Source organism: Oncorhynchus keta, chromosome 14 (genome assembly GCF_023373465.1).
Source record: "Oncorhynchus keta strain PuntledgeMale-10-30-2019 chromosome 14, Oket_V2, whole genome shotgun sequence".
Lineage (NCBI taxonomy): Eukaryota > Metazoa > Chordata > Actinopteri > Salmoniformes > Salmonidae > Oncorhynchus > Oncorhynchus keta.
Window position 1 is genome coordinate 31,104,726 of NC_068434.1, and position 20,847 is coordinate 31,125,572.

At 41.6% G+C, this 20,847-nt stretch overlaps 2 protein-coding genes across 4 annotated transcripts in view; one reads left to right on the forward strand and one right to left on the reverse strand.

Moving 5' to 3' along the window:
• LOC118393200 (prolactin-releasing peptide receptor-like) overlaps positions 1–20,847 on the forward strand; it is a 377,063-nt gene that overhangs the window by 314,453 nt on the left and 41,763 nt on the right. The window lies entirely within an intron of this gene.
• The window catches only part of LOC118393209 (glycerol-3-phosphate acyltransferase 4), a 43,271-nt gene that overhangs the window by 21,804 nt on the left and 620 nt on the right, over positions 1–20,847 (reverse strand). For 2 of the 3 annotated variants that reach the window (XM_035785670.2, XM_035785669.2), the window contains exons 2-4: positions 13,357–14,079; positions 2,745–2,814; positions 2,336–2,636 (exon numbers count right to left, since the gene is read on the reverse strand). In XM_035785670.2, coding sequence (XP_035641563.1) covers positions 2,336–2,636; positions 2,745–2,814; positions 13,357–13,530 — 545 coding nt within the window. In that variant the 5' untranslated portion in view covers positions 13,531–14,079. The remainder of the gene's footprint in view (positions 1–2,335; positions 2,637–2,744; positions 2,815–13,356; positions 14,080–20,847) is intronic. The other variant, XM_035785671.2, reaches the window with a different exon arrangement.

Below are 20,847 nucleotides of genomic sequence, written 5' to 3' on the forward strand. Positions count from 1 at the left end.
ATGATAGCTAAGGAAATTGAGAAAATTCTGGTGTTTGATTGCAAATATGCAGACAGAGTCGAAAAGAGATCACCCAGAAGGCTGTTGTATAAAACACCTGTCTCCGGATTACATCTTCAAACGAAGGGCAACCATGGAATCCGCGACAGAGGGAGAAGCGTCCATCCATGTATACGGGTAAGAGAGACTAGCTAGCTCCATTTTCTGATATTACACGTTTCTAATTTTGTCAGAGTCGTTTTCATTTCAAGTGAAAGTGTACTGTTAGCTAGCTAGCTAATGTTAGCTGGCTATTTAGCTCGCTAACGTTACTTGTATGATCTGTTTAGTAATATTATTCTTATCGCAGAGCCATTTGCATTGCTAGTTATAGTCTAATGTTAGCTAGAACCTGGTTGGTTAGCTACCTGCATATTCATGCAGGGTAGTAACGTTATGAGTTGGAATTATGGTTCATTGTTTAGCTAGTCAGCTAAAAAGACTCCACTATGCAAGTAACTATTTCAATAGAATGTTTATGTCACTGCAACAACTGTCGATAGACGTAGCTGGTAAATTTGATCTAGCTATCTACTCCGATCTCAGAGCACTCTAGTCTGAGTGTGCCAGAGCGCAGAATATCTGACACATTTACAAATGCTCAATACTGGTTGAATATGGCCTGTGTCAGTAAACCTTGGCAAAAAAACGTAATTAGGGGGCCTCCCGATTATCGCAGTGGTCTAAGGCCGTGCCACTAGAGATTCTGGGTTCGAGTCCAGGCTCTGTCCCGACCGGGAGACCCATGGGACGGCAGGTAGGACTCTCCCCAATCAATATCTTTAATTAAAACCACCAGGCAAGCCTCCCGAGTGGCGCAGCGGTCTACAGGTTCGATCCCGGGTTGTGTCGCGACCGGGAGACCCATGAGGCGGTGCGAAATTGGCCCAGTGTCGTCCGAGTTGGGGGAGGGTTTGGCCAGCATGGATGTCCTTGTCCCATCGCGCACGCTTAACTCCTGTGGTGGGCCAGGCGCAGTGCGCGCTGACACGGTCACTAGGTGTACGGTGTTTCATCCGACACATTGGTGCAGCTGGCTTCCGGGTTAAGTGGGCATTGTGTCAAGAAGCAGTGTAGCTTGGTTGGGTTGTGTTTCAGGGAAAGCACGGCTCTCAACCTTCGCCTCTCCCGAGTCTGTACGATTGTCGATGAGACAAGACTTTAACTACCAACTCGATACCATGAAATTGTGGAGAAAAAGGGGTACTTTTAATTTTTTTTAAACAAGCGTAATTAAATTGTTGCCAGCAGCACAGTTGCAGTCACCAACGCTCTGGATAACATAAAAACAGCCTAAACAGCTCTGCTATGGCGAGTAAAATGGTCAGAGTGAGCTGTTCTCTCATTTGTGTTTAGAAGTATCTAGCAAGCTAGCCAATGTTAGCCAGTCAGCTTGGATGCCTGACTGTTGCTTTTAGGTCAGAACGCTCGGATCAACCCTACTTTTCAGCAAGAGCATCCAGTGTGCGCTCTGGACGCTCCAAGAGTGAAATGCTCGGAATTTACGAACAGCGAATCCGACAACACTTTGAGTTTACGAAAGCCCAGAGCACACTGGCACTCCAGATTAAATTTATGAACACACCCATAGTATAAACCAACCTAGGTGTCTTGAAGTCTTTGGTTGTTTAGTACATAGCCTCATATGTGAATCCTTAATTATAGAGATGGGTGGGGCTAAAGCGTTTAAGAGGGTGTGAACGATGCTGAATGGGTGTAGACAAAGAAGAGCTCTCCTGTAGGTACCAAAACATTCAAGGGCCATTTTCTCAAAAGTGAGGTTACAAGTTTATCAACTTTCAAAGCAAAATTACTTTCCCATTGTTCCTCAACTGTAGTGTATGACATACCATTTTCTAGTTCTGAGTCTCTACTTTTATCCAATGTAAAAAACACAATTTCAAATTTTGCTGAATAAAACCAAATCGAGCAGGTCAGTCACAAATATGGTATTTCTGTTTTAAAAACATTTCTAAAAACCTGGTTTTGCTTTGTCATTATGGGATATTGTGTGTAGATTGATGAGGGGGGGAAAAAAATTAACCAAGAATTTAACGTAACAAAATGTGGAAAAGGTCAAGGGGTCTGAATACTTTCCGCATGCACTGTACACAGATTACAATGAATTCCCATGATATAATAAGAGTGTGTCATATGTTCTCTAGGAGAAACGAGGAGAGGTGTCTGAGGTCAGCCTGTCCATCTTTGTTTACACATGTCAGAAAACAGAGAGTGTTATTACTGAACCAACCAGCGCCACATCTGATCCCTTCCCCTAACCTTGACCCGGTGTTACCTGAGAGGCAGAAGGAAGCCGTAGCGGATCACCACCCCCAGCCCCCACAGGACAGTCAGCCTCAGACTGATGTGCTGGAAGTTGTAGTTGCTACGGGTCAGCAGGTTCCATGACTCCAGCTCCTCAGCAGAAAACCTCTTGGTCACTTCGTCGTCCATGATGCTCTCAACTCCTTGCCGGCAGAAGTAGAAGATGTCGGACATCTCAAACTCGGAGGCATGGTCCAGGTCCCGGTTACTGCCACTGCGCCGGATCTCCTTTATCTCCTCCTCCAGGGAGGTGGGCTCCTTGGCGATGATGGCTGAAATGCACCGGGGAGACATGGGAAATGGTTAACCACTACCAATTTACCCATCAGACACACTCATTAACAACAACAACACACTCATACACAGAGCCCGTCACTCACCATTAGAGTAAGGCTTGTACAAGAGATGGTTGTTGTCCTTGGCTCCTCTTTCAATCCTATGTGTGGCCCACTACAAGGAGAGTCATTTAAAGTAGACAGATGTTAGCTTACATTTTGCAGAGAAAAAAACTTTCTGGCTCATTCAGACAATAATCAAATTCTAAACAATAGACTGACCAAATAAAATGTCATAAAATGACAAACAGCTTCATACCTTATTACAGAAATGATGTCGGTTTGTCAGATTAGATATTAAAATGACAGCTAGGTCTATATAGATATGTCCATTGTCTTTTATCCACAACACTTGAGTTCATAAAGACTTGCAATAAATTGCAGACATTATCTCAACAAGTGCCATTTTCAATAGGCCTATATTTCAGAAACTGAAACAGTAGAACATCAAATCTGTTAACGCTACTATGATGATAAGTTATTGATATTAGCTGGTGTTACAATTCCAAGGCAGACAGATATTGTGAGGGAAGTCTGTCTCCACAGAAATCATTAGAATGATTAGATTGTAATATTTTATTTTCCATTTTTAAATGCATTCACATAGTAGTTGTTTGTTTTATGTAGGCCTCAAAGAACAGTCACCAAAGCTGAACGCACTGCAGATGTGAAAATTGTATCTGTATGTGCACACTTAGACAAATACTAATCTAGTAAGAGGCTGGAAAAGAACAGAGTGTTCCCCATGCCTTGGCAATAACAGGCGGAACAGGAAGGATGAAGTGGGAGGGGATCTGCTGTTCTCAACCTTCACTCAACCCCAGGCACTGAGCAAGTTCACACAACACATTACATCATTATAAGATCCTGATGTTCACAAAGACAGACAGACAAAAGAGCAGAATTCTGCTGCCAGAACATTCCAATCTGCTCAAGCATCCATCTTATACATCCACGATACTCCAATAAAGTTCTGAGAGCCAAATGGCTCATGGAAGTAGCTCAGAGCACCGAGCTAACAAAAATGCTAAGAAAAGAAGGTGTTCACATTCTAAAAGGCTTTACCAGGAAACTGGCCTTGCCAGTTGGTGCGGTTCATTTGATCAACTGCTGCACAACATTCCTCTAACAGGACTGGGCATTTACTAGACTGACCACCTGTGGAGAAGATCATTTCAACAGAGGTAGAGGCGAAGCATCTTTGCTACTACGTGGTGCAAGGCCAATGTCAACAGCGCTACAGACGGACACAGTTCTCTTTAGAAACTGAAACTGACCGTTATGCCTTTTGAAAGAACACTGTTCACCGATGGGAGATTTTACAGTTGTTTACAACAAAATCCTTACTGACATCAAAATACCATGACATGTGAATCATAAGACTAAAAGGCAGCTTATAGGGACACCAATGTGTGTTTGGGTGTAGGCTAGTAAAGGAGGAGCATAGCAATCCTGTTGAGTCAGTAAACTGGAACAAGGAAAAGCAAGGCCAACACATCAATTACGACAGAGGGGTGTGGTAGCACATGATTAAGATTATGCAAAAACATTGCTGGTGTTTGATACCTCTACATACTCACTGCATAGGCTAGATTGAGTTCCAAGCTCCCTTGTCCATTCTCTACTCTGCAGTTGATGTAATCTTGCTGAACAGAAAGTGCTATGTCATCAGTCTGGTATACAAGAGAGTCAGGTATGACCGCATTATCTACCAAGGGAATTCTCTTCGATTATAATCACCCAAGCAGACACATCGATGGCTCTGAACGAACTTTATTTGACTGGAATCCATATATCCGGAGGCTGCATTCATTGTAGCTGGGGATTTTAACAAGGCTAATCTGAAAACAAGACTCCCTAAATTTTATCAGCATATCGATTGCGCAACCAACTTCCGCGACGCATATAAGGCCCTGCCCCGCCCTCCTTTCGGAAAAGCTGACCACGACTCCATTTTACTGATCCCTGCCTACAGACAGAAACTAAAACAAGAAGCTCCCGCGCTGAGGTCTGTTCAACGCTGGTCCGACCAATCTGATTCCACACACCAAGACTGCTTCCATCACGTGGACTGGGATATGTTCCGTATTGCGTCAGAGGACAACATTGACGAATACGCTGATTCGGTGTGCGAGTTCATTAGAACGTGCGTTGAAGATGTCGTTCCCATAGCAACGATTAAAACATTCCTAAACCAGAAACCGTGGATTGATGGCAGCATTCGCGTGAAACTGAAAGCGCGAACCACTGCTTTTAATCAGGGCAAGGTGACTGGAAACATGACCGAATACAAACAGTGTAACTATTCCCTCCTCAAGGCAATCAAACAAGCTAAGCGTCAGTATAGAGACAAAGTAGAATCTCAATTCAACGGCTCAGACACAAGAGGTGTGTGGCAGGGTCTACAGTCAATCACGGAATTCAAAAAGAAAACCAGCACCGTCACGGAACAGGATGTCTTGCTCCCAGGCAGACTAAATAACTTTTTTGCCCGCTTTGAGGACAATACAGTGCCACTGACACTGCCCGCAACTAAAACATGCGGACTCTCCTTCACTGCAGCCGACGTGAGGAAAACATTTAAACGTGTCAACCCTCGCAAGGCTGCAGGCCCAGACGGCATCCCCAGCCGCGCCCTCAGAGAATGCGCAGACCAGCTGGCTGGTGTGTTTACGGACATATTCAATCAATCCCTATCCCAGTCTGTTGTTCCCACATGCTTCAAGAGGGCCACCATTGTTCCTGTTCCCAAGAAAGCTGAGGTAGCTGAGCTAAACGACTACCGCCCCGTAGCACTCACTTCCATCATCATGAAGTGCTTTGAGAGACTAGTCAAGGTCCATATCACCTCCACCCTACCTGACACCCTAGACCCACTCCAATTTGCTTACCGCCCAAATAGGTCCACAGACGATGCAATCTCAACCACACTGCACACTGCCCTAACCCATCTGGACAAGAGGAATACCTATGTGAGAATGCTGTTCATCGACTACAGCTCTGCATTTAACACCATAGTGCCCTCCAAGCTCGTCATCAAGCTCGAGACCCTGTGTCTCGACCCCGCCCTGCGCAACTGGGTACTGGACTTCCTGATGGGCCGCCCCCAGGTGGTGAGGGTAGGCAACAACATCTCCACCCCGCTGATCCTCAACACTGGGGCCCCACAAGGGTGCGTTCTGAGCCCTCTCCTGTACTCCCTGTTCACCCACGACTGCGTGGCCACGCACGCCTCCAACTCAATCATCAAGTTTGCGGACGACACAACAGTGGTAGGCTTGATTACCAACAACGACGAGACGGGCTACAGGGAGGAGGTGAGGGCCCTCGGAGTGTGGTGAAAATAACCTCACACTCAACGTCAACAAAACTAAGGAGATGATTGTGGACTTCAGGAAACAGCAGAGGGAACACCCCCCTATCCACATCGATGGAACAGTAGTGGAGAGGGTAGTAAATTTTAAGTTCCTCGGCGTACACATCACAGACAAACTGAATTGGTCCACCCACACAGACAGCATCGTGAAGAAGGCGCAGCAGCGCCTCTTCAACCTCAGGAGGCTGAAGAAATTTGGCTTGTCACCAAAAGCACTCACAAACTTCTACAGATGCACAATCGAGAGCATCCTGTCGGGCTGTATCACCGCCTGGTACGGCAACTGCTCCGCCCACAACCGTAAGGCTCTCCAGAGGGTAGTGAGGTCTGCACAACGCATCACCGGGGGCAAACTACCTGCACTCCAGGACACCTACACCACCTGATGTCACAGGAAGGCCATAAAGATCATCAAGGACATCAACCACCCGAACCACTGCCTGTTCACCCCGCTATCATCCAGAAGGCGAGGTCAGTACAGGTGCATCAAAGCTGGGACCGAGAGACTGAAAAACAGCTTCTATCTCAAGGCCATCAGACTGTTAAACAGCCACCACTAACATTGAGTGGCTGCTGCCAACACACTGACTCAACTCCAGCCACTTTAATAATGGGAATTGATAGGAAATTATGTAAAATATATCACTAGCCACTTTAAACAATGCTACCTAATATAATGTTTACATACCCTACATTATGCATCTCATATGTATACGTATATACTGTACTCTATATAATCTACTGCATCCTTATGTAATACATGTATCACTAGCCACTTTAACTATGCCACTTTGTTTACATACTCATCTCATATGTATATACTGCACTCAATACCATCTACTGTATCTTGCCTATGCCGCTCTGTACCATCACTCATTCATATATCTTATGTACATATTCTTTATCCCCTTACACTTGTGTCTATAAGGTAGTAGTTTTGGAATTGTTAGCTAGATTACTTGTTGGTTATTACTGCATTGTCGGAACTAGAAGCACAAGCATTTCGCTACACTCGCACTAACATCTGCTAACCATGTGTATGTGACAAATACAATTTGATTTGATTTGATATATCTTTGCAATATTACCCTTCTCTGCATGAGATCTGATATACTAAGCATGGAGAGAAAGTTCCTGTCCATATCCTAGATCAGAGATCATCAACTGGATTCAGCCGCGGGACAATTTTTTCTGGAGAGGATGGTCGAGGGGCCGGAACTTAATTATAAATCATTTGTAGACTACAAATTGACCGCAAGAAGCCCAAACATAAATAATATTTTAAAACCTTGCTTACATTTGTATACGATCCTGTGTCTCTCTATTATGTGTGGGAATACTTGGGAATAGATTTCTTAAATTAAAATCATTTGGAGCTGATTACCTGGTGTTTAAAAGTATTTTATGCCCCCCAAAAATTATAATAATAAAATAAACGTTTTTTTGGGGGGGACAAATAAAACCACCCGCTGACTGCCAGTTGGGAGATCCTTCCCTGGATAGCAAGACGATTCCCAGAGCCCAGCTCACACATAGGCTGCTACATGCACATATACCAGTTATGAGGTTACATTCGTGACTCAAGTTACCAGCAGCACAAGATGTGATTTCCACATGTTGGATACTTTAATCATTGAAGCAATACCAAGGTCTTGTATTTGCAGAAACCAAGTGAAATATAACCTGTCATACAATCACCTAGTTTCCAACAATCTGTCATTTTAACCCTTTACTTCTACCATAAAAATGCTGGTTGACTAGACTAGGCACTACTGCGAGCTGAAAAGCTCTCATATATCAAGCCCCTGACATCTCCCTCCGGACCATTTATTTTTGGCACTAGAATTCACTCTCAAAGGGGTTCGCTGGAAACTGCTGACAAGCTTACTTTCGACACTTAAGAAAGATAACCTTCTCTGGATTCAGCTCTAGTTCAGTTTTAGCAAGGGCTCACTAGTGAGATGTGACCAGGCAGCTAGGCTCCCACCAACCATTGAAACTTCAGATTCATCATATTGAGAGACGCTTTTTAACCCATCAGTAGGCTAAACAAGGCCAGAATAGTTGATCAAGTAGGGTCAGAAGCACAGATCCTACAAAGTAAACTTCATGCCTAAGGGTCTATTTTCATTAACAAGAATTAAGGATAATTTTTTAGAGATTCTCGAGAGGTATCGATTGTCGAGAGACATTACTGCAATGTTAACGTGCGTATTTCTCACATCTTGAACGCTACCTCCGGAGGTTGCACACAACAATCACCCGACAGTTGCCCGCCTCAAAGCAGGGCAGTGTAAACAGTTCGTCATTTTTGGATGAAAAACTTTCCCGTTTTAAACAAGATATTTTGTCACGAAAAGATGCTCGACTATGCATATAATTGACAGCTGTGGAAAGAAAACACGTTTCCAAAACTGCAAAGATATTGTCTGTGAGTGCCACAGAACTAATGCTACAGGCGAAACCAAGATGAAATTTCATACAGGAAGTGAGCCAGATTTTGAATGCGCTGTGTTCCAATGTCTCCTTATAAGGCTGTGAGAGCACAAGGAATGAGCCTAAACTTTCTGTCGTTTCCCCAAGGTGTTTGCAGCATGTGACGTATTTGTAGGCATATCATTGGAAAATTGACCATAAGAGACTACATTTACCAGGTGTCCGCTCGGTGTCCTCCGTCGAAACTATTGCGTAATCTCCAGGTGCGTGCATTTTTCCATTTTGAACAGAGGAGAAACCAAACTGCCACGAGTGATTTATCATCGAATAGATATGTGAAAAACACCTTGAGGATTGATTCTAAACAACGTTTGCCATGTTTCTGTCGATATTATGGAGTTAATTTGGAAAAAAATCCGCGTTGTAATGACTGAATTTTCGGGGGGTTTTCTTAGCCAAACGTGATGAACAAAACGGAGCGATTTCTCCTACACAAATAATCTTTTTGGAAGAACGGAACATTTGCTATCTAACTGAGAGTCTCCTCATTGAAAACATCCAAAGTTCTTCAAAGGTAAATGATTTTATTTGAATGCTTTCTTGTTTTTGTGAAAATGTTGCCTGCTGAATGCTAGGCTTAATGCTATGCTAGCTATCAATACTCTTACACAAATGCTTGTGTAGCTATGGTTGAAAAGCATTTTTTGAAAATCTGAGATGACAGTGTTGTTAACAAAAGGCTACGCTTGTGAGCCAATATATTTATTTCATTTCATTTGCGATTTTCATGAATAGTTAACATTGCGTTATGGTAATGAGCTTGAGGCTATAATTACGCTCCCGGATACGGGTTTTTTTCTTAGCCAAACATGATGAACAAAACGGAGCGATTTCTCCTACACAAATAATCGTTTTGGAAAAACTGAACATTTGCTATCTAACTGAGAGTCTCCTCATTGAAAACATCCAAAGTTCTTCAAAGGTAAATTATTTTATTTGAATGCTTGTCTTGTTTTTGTGAAAATGTTGCATGCTGAATGCTAGGCTTAATGCTATTATTGTCTTGCAAGCTACATTTAGCTAATGCGTGTACAAATAAATCATCTGCAAGAGTTCGAAGCAGTGGGTGATGAAAAAGGTGTATGAGAGGATTGTCCACCTGGCTGTGGAGCGCAGAAAGGACAAGTCTGTTGTCTACAAGAAGCCAGAGTCACTACCCCCAAAACCCAACATCTATGCCAACATCGCCACAGTGCCAAAGCCTGCTAAACCAGCTGCCATTATTACCAAACACACACAAAAATTCACCAGCTGAAGAACAATCTAGAACCTGCCTTGAACATTCAACCAACACAATATATTATTATTATTATTATTATTATTATTATTACAATATACATATTCAGTTACACTGACATTGTAGTATAATATAGAATTCCTAGTATGCTCACAATTGGTCCACAATGTGGTCCTTCTGTAGCACAGTTGGTAGAGCATGGCGCTTGTAACGCCAGGGTAGTGGGTTCGATTCCCGGGACCACCCATACGTAGAATGTATGCACACATGACTGTAAGTCGCTTTGGATAAAAGCGTCTGCTAAATGGCATATATATATATATTGCATTGTGGTATAGATATTGCTAGCTGTTGTACATACTGTATGTATACAACAGTGTTTTCTATAATCTTTTTTACAAGTGTACTGCTCACCAGAGCCCGGACTTGAACCCGATTGAACATCTAGAATGTATCGCCTGATCCCGCCTGCCTTCCGCTTTTGTGGACATTTATTCCCATTGTTAGAGTGGTCAGTATATTGTCAGCATATAGATCATTTTGATCACTATCACTAGCTAAACATTATCTAGGTAGCTAAATTGATTCTTCTTAGATGTACTGCTAAATCCATTTGAAAATCCCTTTTTGACTCTATCCCTTTAACCTTTTACAATCAATTATCAGATTCACATATGTTGTAGCTTAGACCTTACATCTTCTAAGGTTTTTGTGTTGTGCCCGCCATAGGATGAGACAAAACATGCTCTTGAATAGGTTGATATAAAAAAAACAGAGCGTTCAATTAAGCTGCTGGGGAGGGCAAGGAGACCCCCAGCTCCGCTAAAACCATTGACAACTACGTGCCATTCAAGGGATTGTTAAATATTATACATATTTGTTTTTTAATATCATCACCTCTTGAAAAGGATAGTCAGACCGATTAGTCAACATTAAGTTCTATCAGAGTTATACAAATCTAATTTTATTGGTCACATACATTTTTAGCAGATGTTATTACGGTTGTAGCGAAATTCTTGTACAGCAAGTAACTGCCTGCTTTTCATGATCAGTAAACATCAATGTAATTTCAGATACATGAGGCTGGGTATTCTATCCATTTGGCATGTAGCTAGCTAGCTAAGCAAACAACATGTGTCATTTAGCTTACTTAGTCAGAGATTAGGCTTTTGGAAAGAGCTTGACATCGGCGAGTCCTCGTCCGGGTAAAGTGGTCAGTCAGACTACAGTCATCACCACTGTAGATGGCAAGCAAATCAAACAATATTTGGATACAAAACTGCCAGGGCATTCAAGTCAACATTCTCTGATGTGTGGACCTCTAACCATCTTAGTGTTACCATTTGAAAGTTGAACTTTCAATTGAATTCCATTTTAGTACATTTATCAGCCAAAACATGACGCCCACCCTGTATTCAAGAGCATTTTGTGTCTAAAGAAATGGTTGGCACAACAGAAAAACAGATTATGTAAAATAGGGTCTAAGCTACAACATATGTCAATATGAATTTGAGTTTACACGTTTATTTTTGCGCCATTTTCATTTTAAACTCTTAAAAGAAATTATAAAGTAGTTCGACAACCCTGTTCATAAACTTTTAATTTATATAAATTAGAGGTCGACCGATTATGATTTTTCAACGCCGATACCGATTATTGGAGGACCAAAAACCGGATACCGATTAATCGGACGATTGTTTTTTTTGTTTTTTGTAATAATGACATTTACAACGATACTGAATTAACACTTATTTTAACTTGATATAATACATCAATAAAATCAATTTAGCCTCAAGTAAATAATGAAACATGTTCAATTTGGTTTAAATAATAAGTGTTGGAGAAGAAAGAAAAAGTGCAATATGTGCCATGTAAGAAAGCTAACGTTTGAGTTCATTGCTCAGAACATGAGAACATATGAAAACTGGTGGTTCCTTTTAACATGAGTCTTCAATATTCCCAGGTAAGATGTTTTAGGTTGTGGTTATTATAGGAATTATAGGACTATTTCCCTCTATACCATTTGTATTTCATTAACCTTTGACTATTGGATGTCCTTATAGGCACTTTACTATTGCCAGTGTAACAGTATAGCTTCCGTCCCTCTCCTCGCTCCTCCCTGGGCTCGAACCAGCAACACAACGACAATTAGCGCGCGCTAACTAGCTGGCCATTTCACTTCAGTTACACGAGCCTCATCTCGGTAGTTGATAGGCTTGAAGTCATAAAAAGCGCAATGCTTGACACACAAAGAAGAGCTGCTTGCAAAACGCACGAAAGTGCTGTTTGAATGAATGTTTACGCGCCTGCTTCTGCCTACCACCGCTCAGTCAGATACTTAGATACCTGTATGCTCAGTCAGATTATATGCAACACAGGACACGCTAGATAATATCTAGTAATATCATCAACCATGTGTAGTTAACTAGTGATTATGATTGATTGTTTTTTATAAGATAAGTTTAATGCTAGCTAGCAACTTACCTTGGCTTACTGCATTTGTGTAACAGGCAGTCAGTCTCCTTGTGGAGTGCAATGAGAGAGAGCCAGGTTGTTAATTGCGTTGGACTAGTTAACTGTAAGGTTGCAAGATTGGATCCCCCGAGCTGACACGGTGAAAATCTGTCGTTCTGCCCCTGAACAAGGCAGTTAACCCACCGTTCCTAGGCCATCATTGAAAATAAGAATGTGTTCTTAACTGACTTGCCTAGTTAAATAAAGGTATATAAAAAAATATAAATCGGCAAATCGGTCCCCAAAAATACCGATTTCCGGTTGTTATGAAAACTTTAAATCGGCCCTAATTAATCGGCCATTCCGATTAATCGGTCGACCTCTAATATAAATCTAAATAGTTTATATTTTCCAGTGATTTAGACATGTCTCGTGGTAAACTTTGAGCATCTTTATCTCTCAAATGTTTTGGCATCCAGGTCCAAAAAGTCACTTTCTGAACACTTGTACAATGGGAAAATATGTGCGGAAGGTTTCGTACAAATCGATATCAAAAGCTTACTCTTTTGGCAGTAGCCCATTATATTGACAAGCATGACATTGTTGAGTCATTGATTATTCTTGTGTGCTATTACACACTCATTATATAAAGTGTACACCACATGTTCTGCCTCAGCCTCCCTGTGACAACATAAGGGTTTGGCAAGACTTCATGGGAAGGAAATGGAGCACAGTGAAAATACAGACCTGAACTGAACTAACACAATGGAGCTTTGATGTAGGAGGTGAGGGATTGGAGATGGGGAGGAAGCGCATGACCTACACAAAACTGCATTCCCATTCCTAAGCCCCAGTTTAGGTCAAGTGCACGTTCACACGGGGAACTGCCACATCACTGCACGGTGAGCATAATCCATGCACTCCACTCAAGTCTAATTCAGTCATAAATGTTGTGTGAAATGTATATGCCTAGCATCCATTAGTGATCATTCATATTAATCATACATGTGCAAATGTCAGATGTGATGTCCTCTCTGACCAGAAACTGATAACATCAATGAACCCCTGCAAACACTCAAGTGGTTCACACTCACCTCAAAGATCTTCAGTAGTGTTTTCATGTAGAGCTGTCGAATGCCAAAGGACACTCCAAAGATGGCAGGCACGATGATGAAGACCAGCAGTAAGGTGAACCACACCGTGAAGGAGATGCCCAGGAGAATGCACAGCAGGTTATCAAAGGGGTTGAAGTCTAAGAACAGGCCCATCTTGAGGCTTTAGGGGGAAGTGTGGGGATCCTACTACACAGAATATAAAGGCAAGTCAACAGCAGGAGAGGACAGTGCCTCACTTGTTAGCCTTTTAGGACCTTGGTCTCAGTTCTCAGCCAGAACACGGCCTTCATTAAGACGTCTGAGGGACCAGACTCCTTCTCCAACTGGCCAGTGAATCCATGGCTGTAGAGGACAGCATCTTGCTACTGCCTCTCCCAGCTTTAGAAATATTTTAAAGCAACTGGGCCTTCCAGTCAAGTTATTTTCTTTAGCTTCCTATCATTCAAACTTAATGTGGTGCATTGGTCGACAATGAAAAACTGAGAAGAACTCAACAAAAAATAATAATTCCATCCTGCACTACTCTAAAAAAAGAAGAAGAAAAAAAAAAGAATTGTTTCAAATGTGAAAAAAAAAAGAATTGTTTCAAATGTGTCAACAATAGAACATAAGCCTTTGTTTTTGGAGCCTGAAAGGGATTGAGAATATTGTGTTGAAATGACCCAAAAGTAGCAAGCCTCTTCAGTTGAGCATCCCATGCACCTGAAAGAAATTTAAACAAAAACAGAAGGTTAGTCTACTCTGTTTGTTAACAGAGGCAAAGGACTCTGGTTGCAACCATTGAAAACTCACAGGTGTCCCAAAGGTATTAGGCCTTCAACTCAACTCTGCACTTCAAAGCCAGTTCAATTCCATCGTTCCCCTGTAATCAGTGACTGATTTAGACCTGGGACCCCAGGTGTGTGCAAGTAATTATTAGGTAGAACAGAAAACCAGCAGGCTCCGGACCTTGGCCTAGGGTTAGGTGGTATACCGTATTTTACGGTAAACCGGTATTGATGCACAGAACGGTTGGGGTTTTTACTTTACCTTCTATAACGGTATTTGAATGTTTGGATTGTTAAATGTGATACGCCGTGTGTAATGTCTGTTTCTATAGTTTACCCAGCTATCTGAGTCATCTCTCTCCGCTCTCCCTCTTCATGCCGCTTTCCACACAGACCTAGCCGCACATGTCACTCAAGGAGCGCATTTGTTGATGCTTGACCATGAGACACTTGCATTCAGTCTGCATGGTCAATGCAGCACAAGCAACAATGTTGATGACAATGATGCTGTTTTCACTTCTTCTGCTTCTTAAAACAGTGCATAAGGAAAGTATTCAGAACCCTTGACGTTTTGCACATTTTGTTACAATACAGCCGTATTCTAAAATGTATTAAATTATTTGTGTTCCTCATCAATCTACACACAATACCCCATAATGACAAAGCAAAAAGTATTTTAGAAATGTTTGCAAATGTATTAAAACAAATTAAAAACAGAAGAAACTTATTTACATAAGTAATGGGTTATTTTTGAACAGTCATCAAACTCGGAATTCCAACTCGGAAACACAGGCCTCATTCTACAGTCAAAAGTTTTGAGAATGACACAAATTTTAATTTCCACAAAGTCTGCTGCCTCAGTTTGAATGATGGCAAATTGCATATAGTCCAGAATGTTATGAAGAGTGATCAGATGAATTGCAATTAATTGCAAAGTCCCTCTTTGCCATGCAAATGAACTGAATCCCAAAAAACATTTCCACTGCATTTCAGCCCTGCCACAAAAGGACCAGTTGACATCATGTCAGTGAGTCTCTCGTTAACACAGGTGTGAGTGTTGACAAGGACAAGGCTGGAGATCACTCTGTCATGCTGATTGAGTTCGAATAACAGACTGGAAGCTTCAAAAGGAGGGTGGTGCTTGGAATCATTGTTATTCCTCTGTCAACCATGGTTACCTGCATAGGAAACACATGCCGTCATCATTGCTTTGCACAAAAAGGGCTTCACAGGAAAGGATATTGCTGCCAGTAAGATTGCACCTAAATCAACCATTTATCGGATCATCAAGAGCTTCAAAGAGAGCGGTTCAATTGTTGTGAAGAAGGCTTCAGGGCACCCAAGAAAGTCCAGCAAACGCCAAGATCGTCTCCTAAAGTTGATTCAGCTGCGGGACCGGGGCACCAACAGTACAGAGCTTGCTCAGGAATGGCAGCAGGCAGGTGTGAGTGCATCAGCACGCACAATGAGGAGGATGGTTTGGAGGATGGCCTGGTGTCAAGAAGGGCACTTCTCTCCAGGAAAAACATCAGGAACAGACTGATATTCTGCATAAAGGTACAGGGATTGGACTGTTGAGGACTGGGGTAAAGTCATTTTCTCTGATGAATCCCCTTTTCAATTGTTTGGGGCATCCGGAAAAAAGCTTGTCCGGAGAAGACAAGGTGAACGCTAGAGGTCGACCGATTAATCGGAATGGCCGATTAATTAGGGCCGAGTTCAAGTTTTCATAACAATCGGTAAACTGTATTTTTGGACACCGATTTGCCGATTTTGTTACACCTTTATTTAACAAGGCAAGTCAGCTGAGAACACATTCTTATTTTCAATGACGGCCTAGGAACGGTGGGTTAACTGCCTTGTTCAGGGGCAGAACGACAGATTTTCACCTTGTCAGCTCGGGGATTCGTTTTTTCAACCTTCCAGTTACTAGTCCAATGTTCTAACCACCTGCCTTACATTGCACTCCACAAGGAGCCTGCATGGCAGGCTGACTACCTGTTATGCGAGGGCAGCAAGAAGCCAAGGTAAGTTGCTAGTTAGCATTAAACTTATCTTGTAAAAAACAATCAATCTTAACATAATCCCTAGTTAACTACACATGGTTGATGATATTACTAGTTTATCTAGCGTATCCTGCGTTGCATATATTTGATGGGGTGCCTGTTCATTTCTCATTGAATCACAGCCTACTTCGACAAACGGGTGATTTAACAAGCGCATTTGCAAAAAAAAGCACTGTCGTTGCACCAATGTACCTAACTATAAACATCAATGCCTTTCTTTAAAATCAATAGACAAGTATATATTTTTAAACCTGCATTTTTAGTTAATATTGTCTGCTAAAATGAATTTCTTATAATAACTAGGGAAATTGTGTAATTTCTCTTGTGTTCCGTGCAGCAGTTTGGGTCGCCTGGCTCATTGCGAACTGTATGAAGTCCATTTATTCCTAACAAAGAACGTAGTTAATTTGCCAGAATTGTACATAATTATGACATAACATTGAAGGTTGTACAATGTAACAGCAATATTTAGACTTAGGGATGCCCATCTGTTAGATAAAATACGGAACAGTTCCGTATTTCACTGAAAGAATAAACGTTTTGTTTTCGAAATGATCGTTTCCGGATTCTACCATTTTAATGACCAAAGGCTCGTATTTCTGTGTTATTATGTTATAATTAAGTGTATGATTTGATAGAGCAGTCTGACTTCTGACTGAGCGATGGTAGGCACCAGCAGGCTTGTAAGCATTCATTCAAACAGCACTTTCATGAGTTTTGCCAGCAGCTCTTTGCTGTGCTTCAAGCATTGAGCTGTTTATGACTTCAAGCCTATGAACTCCTGAAGATTAGGTTGGTGTAACCGATGTGAAATGGCTAGCTAGTTAGCAGGGTGCGCGCTAATAGCGTCTCAAACGTCACTCGTTCTGAGACTTGGAGTAGTTGTTCCCCTTGCTCTGCATGGGTAACACTGCTTCGAGGATGGCTGTTGTCGATGTGTTCCTGGTTCGAGCCCAGGTAGGGGCGAGGAGAGGGATGGACGCTATACCGTTACACTGGCAATAGTAAAGTGCCTAAGAGAATATGAAATACAAATCTTATAGAGAGAAATAGTCCTTTAATTCCAATAATAACTACAACCTAAAACGTCTTACCTGGGAATATTGAAGACTCGTGTTAAAAGGAACCACCAGCTTTCATATGTTCTCATGTTCTGAGCAAGGAAATTAAACGTTAGCTTTTTTACACAGCACATATTGCACTTTTACTTTCTTCTCCAACACTTTGTTTTTGCATTATTTAAACCAAATTGAACACGTTTCACATTTTTGAGGCTAAATTGATTTTATTTATGTATTATATTAAGTTAAAATAAGTGTTCATTCGGTATTGTTGTAATTGTCATTATTACAAATGAATAAATACAAAAATTGGCTGATTAATCGGTATCGGCTTTTTTGGTCCTCCAATAATCGGTATCGCCGGTGAAAAATCATAATCGGTCAACCTCTAGTGAGCGCTACCGTCAGTCCTGTGTCATGCCAACAGTAGAGCATCCTGAGACCATTCACGTGTGGGGTTGCTTCTCAGCCAAGGGAGTGGGCTCACTCACAATTTTGCCTAATGAATAAGGAATGGTACCAACACACATCCTCCGAGAGCAACTTCTCCCAACCATCAAGGAACAGTTTGGTGAAGAACAATGCATTTTCCAGCATGATGGAGCACCTTGCCATAAGGCAAAAGTGATAACTAAGTGGCTCGGGGAACAAAACATTGATATTTTGGGTCCATCGCCAGGAAACTCCCCAGACCTTAATCCCATTGAGAACTTGTGGTCAATCCTCAAGAGGCGGGTGAACAAAAATCCACAAATTCTGACAAACTCCAAGCATTGATTATGCAAGAATGGGCTGCCATCAGTCAGGATGTTGCCCCAGAAATTAATTGACAGCATGCCAGGGCGGATTGCAGAGGTCAACACTGCAAATATTGACTCTTTGCATAAAAGCCTTTAACACTTATGAAATGCTTGTAATTATACTTCAGTATTCCATGGTAACATCTGACAAAAAATATCTAGACACTGAAGCAGCAGACTTTGTGAAAATTAATATTTGTGTCATTCTCAAAACTTTTGGACACGACTTTAGAGCTCAGACTTTCCGACCTGAAGATCACTGACGTCATGATTTCAACTTGTATTTTTCCAAGTTGCCATTTGTTTTGAAAGCACCATAAAACTCTTGGTACCCTTCGCCAGCTCATATCTGTGGGAAGCTAGATTCAGATTTTTATGGTTGAATCTGTGTTTGAAATTCACTGCTCGACTGAGGGACCTTACAGATAATTGTATGTGTGGGCTGCAGAGAAGAGGTAGTCATTCAAAAACCATATTAAACACTATTAATGCACACAGAGTGAGTCCATCCAACATACACTACATGACCAAAAGTATGTGGACACTGAACATCTCATTCCAAAATCATGGTCATTAATATGGAGTTGGTCCCCCTTTGCTGCTATAATAGCCTCCACTCTTCTGGGAAAGGCTTTCCACTAGATGTTGGAACATTGCTGCAGGGACTTGCTATCATTCAGCCACAAGAGCATTAATGAGGTCGGGCACTGATGTTGGGCATTTAGGCCTGGCTTGCAGTCGGCGTCCCAATTCATCCCAAAGGTGTTGGATGGGGTTGAGGTCAGGGCTCTGTGCAGGCCAGTCAAGTTCTTCCACACCGATCTCAACAAATAATTTCTGTATGGAACTCACTTTGTGCACTAGGGCATTGTCATGCTGAAACAGAAAAGGGCTTTCCCCAAACTGTTTCCACAAAGTTGGAGGGACAGAATAGTCTAGAATGCCAGCGTATGCTGTAGCATTAACATTTCCCTTCACTGGAACTAAAGAGCCTAGCCTGAACAATGAAAAACAGCCCCAGACCATTATTTCTCCTCCACCAAACTTTACAGTTGGCACTATGCATTGGAGCAGGAAGCGTTCTCCTAGCATCCACCAAACCCAGAGTTGTCTGTCAGACTGCTAGATGGTGAAGCGTGATTCATCACTCCAGACAACAAGTTTCCACTGCTCCAGAGTCCAATGGCGGAAAGCTTTACACCACTCCGGCTGATGCTTGGTATTGCACATGGTGATTTTAGGCTTGTGTGCGGCTGCTTGGCCATGGAAACCCATTTCATGATGCTCCCGACGAACTGTTCTTGATGTTGCTTCCAAAGGCAGTTTGGAACTCAGTAGTGAGTGTTGCAACCGAGGACAGACTATTTTTACATGCTATGCACTTCAATACTCGGTGGTCCCATTCTGTGAGCTTGTGTGGCCTACCACTTCACAGCTGTGCCGTTGTTGCTCCTATACGTTTCCTTGTCACAATAACAGCACTTGCGGTGTCATGTTGAAAGTCCCTGAGCTCTTCAGTAAGGACATTCTACTGCCAATGTTTGTCTATGGAGATTGAATGGCTGTGTGCTCGATTTTATACACCTGTCAGCAACAGGTGTGGCTGAAGTAGCCGAATCCACATACTTTTGTATATATAGTGTATTATGTGAATTGTTAAGCAAATGTTTAATCCTGAACATATTTAGGCTTGCCATAAACAAACGGGTTAAAAGGTTATTGACTCAAGACATTTCAGCTTAATTTGTACAAATTTCGAAAAACAAAATTCCACCACACTATGGGGTGTGTGTAATGCCCTACAAATGCAAAACACAGTAACTAAGTGTGAATACTTTCTGAAGGCACTCTATCTATCTATACAGTTTGATTCTGCACCTAGGTAAAATGTGTTTTATATTGTATATTTGGTTATCTCCTCAATGACAATTGAACCAAGCATTCCATAACAATGAAAATAGTATATTTTAAATCAGGGGAGGATGGAGAATTATCTACACTTTTTTGAAAAAAATTATAATAATGAAATCTTTGGGCAACATTACCAAATTCATATAGGAATGTGTTGTAGATCAGTCAATCATTGAAAGCAAGAATAATAAGTGGTAGATCTGTTCTATGTGCGCTGTTCTATGCTTCCTGATCTTAAGTTTTGTTTTTGCACTTCTACTTCCAGTTTTATACACTAGATTCAAACAGCTGAAAATAAAATATTTTTGTTTATGGAAAATATATTTCACAGTAGATTTGATTTGATTTGATTTGATTTAAATGGTACAGTGATTATCTACACTATACTTGCTTGTTTCGTCACAAACTGAAATTGGGCAAACTATTAGAATTCTAGCAGCCAGGTATGGCGGAGCGATTTCTGCATAGTGCATCTTTAATAAAGTTTGAAATCGTTTTTTTTATTGACATAAAAAATGTGTTGATTGTTCTCCATCTTCCCCCGATTCTGAATATAAAATGTTCATTGTCATGCTTGGTTCAATAGCTGTCGAAGAGAGAGTAACGTTACCGAATATCCAAATATAAAACAAATTTTACCTCAGTGCCTAACCGAACCATATATGCCCTCTAAAAGTTGACTTTCCTTTGGATATTGTTTGAACTTTCGGACAGACCGCACAGGCAACCGATATAGTACGTTTAAATGTAATTGTATTTTACATTATGGCTTGTATGAATATTTACACGATTTTACAGGTATTCGTTTCAGGGTGTAGTTACATACCAATTAATTGTGTATTACACAGCCAGATCAAATCAGACT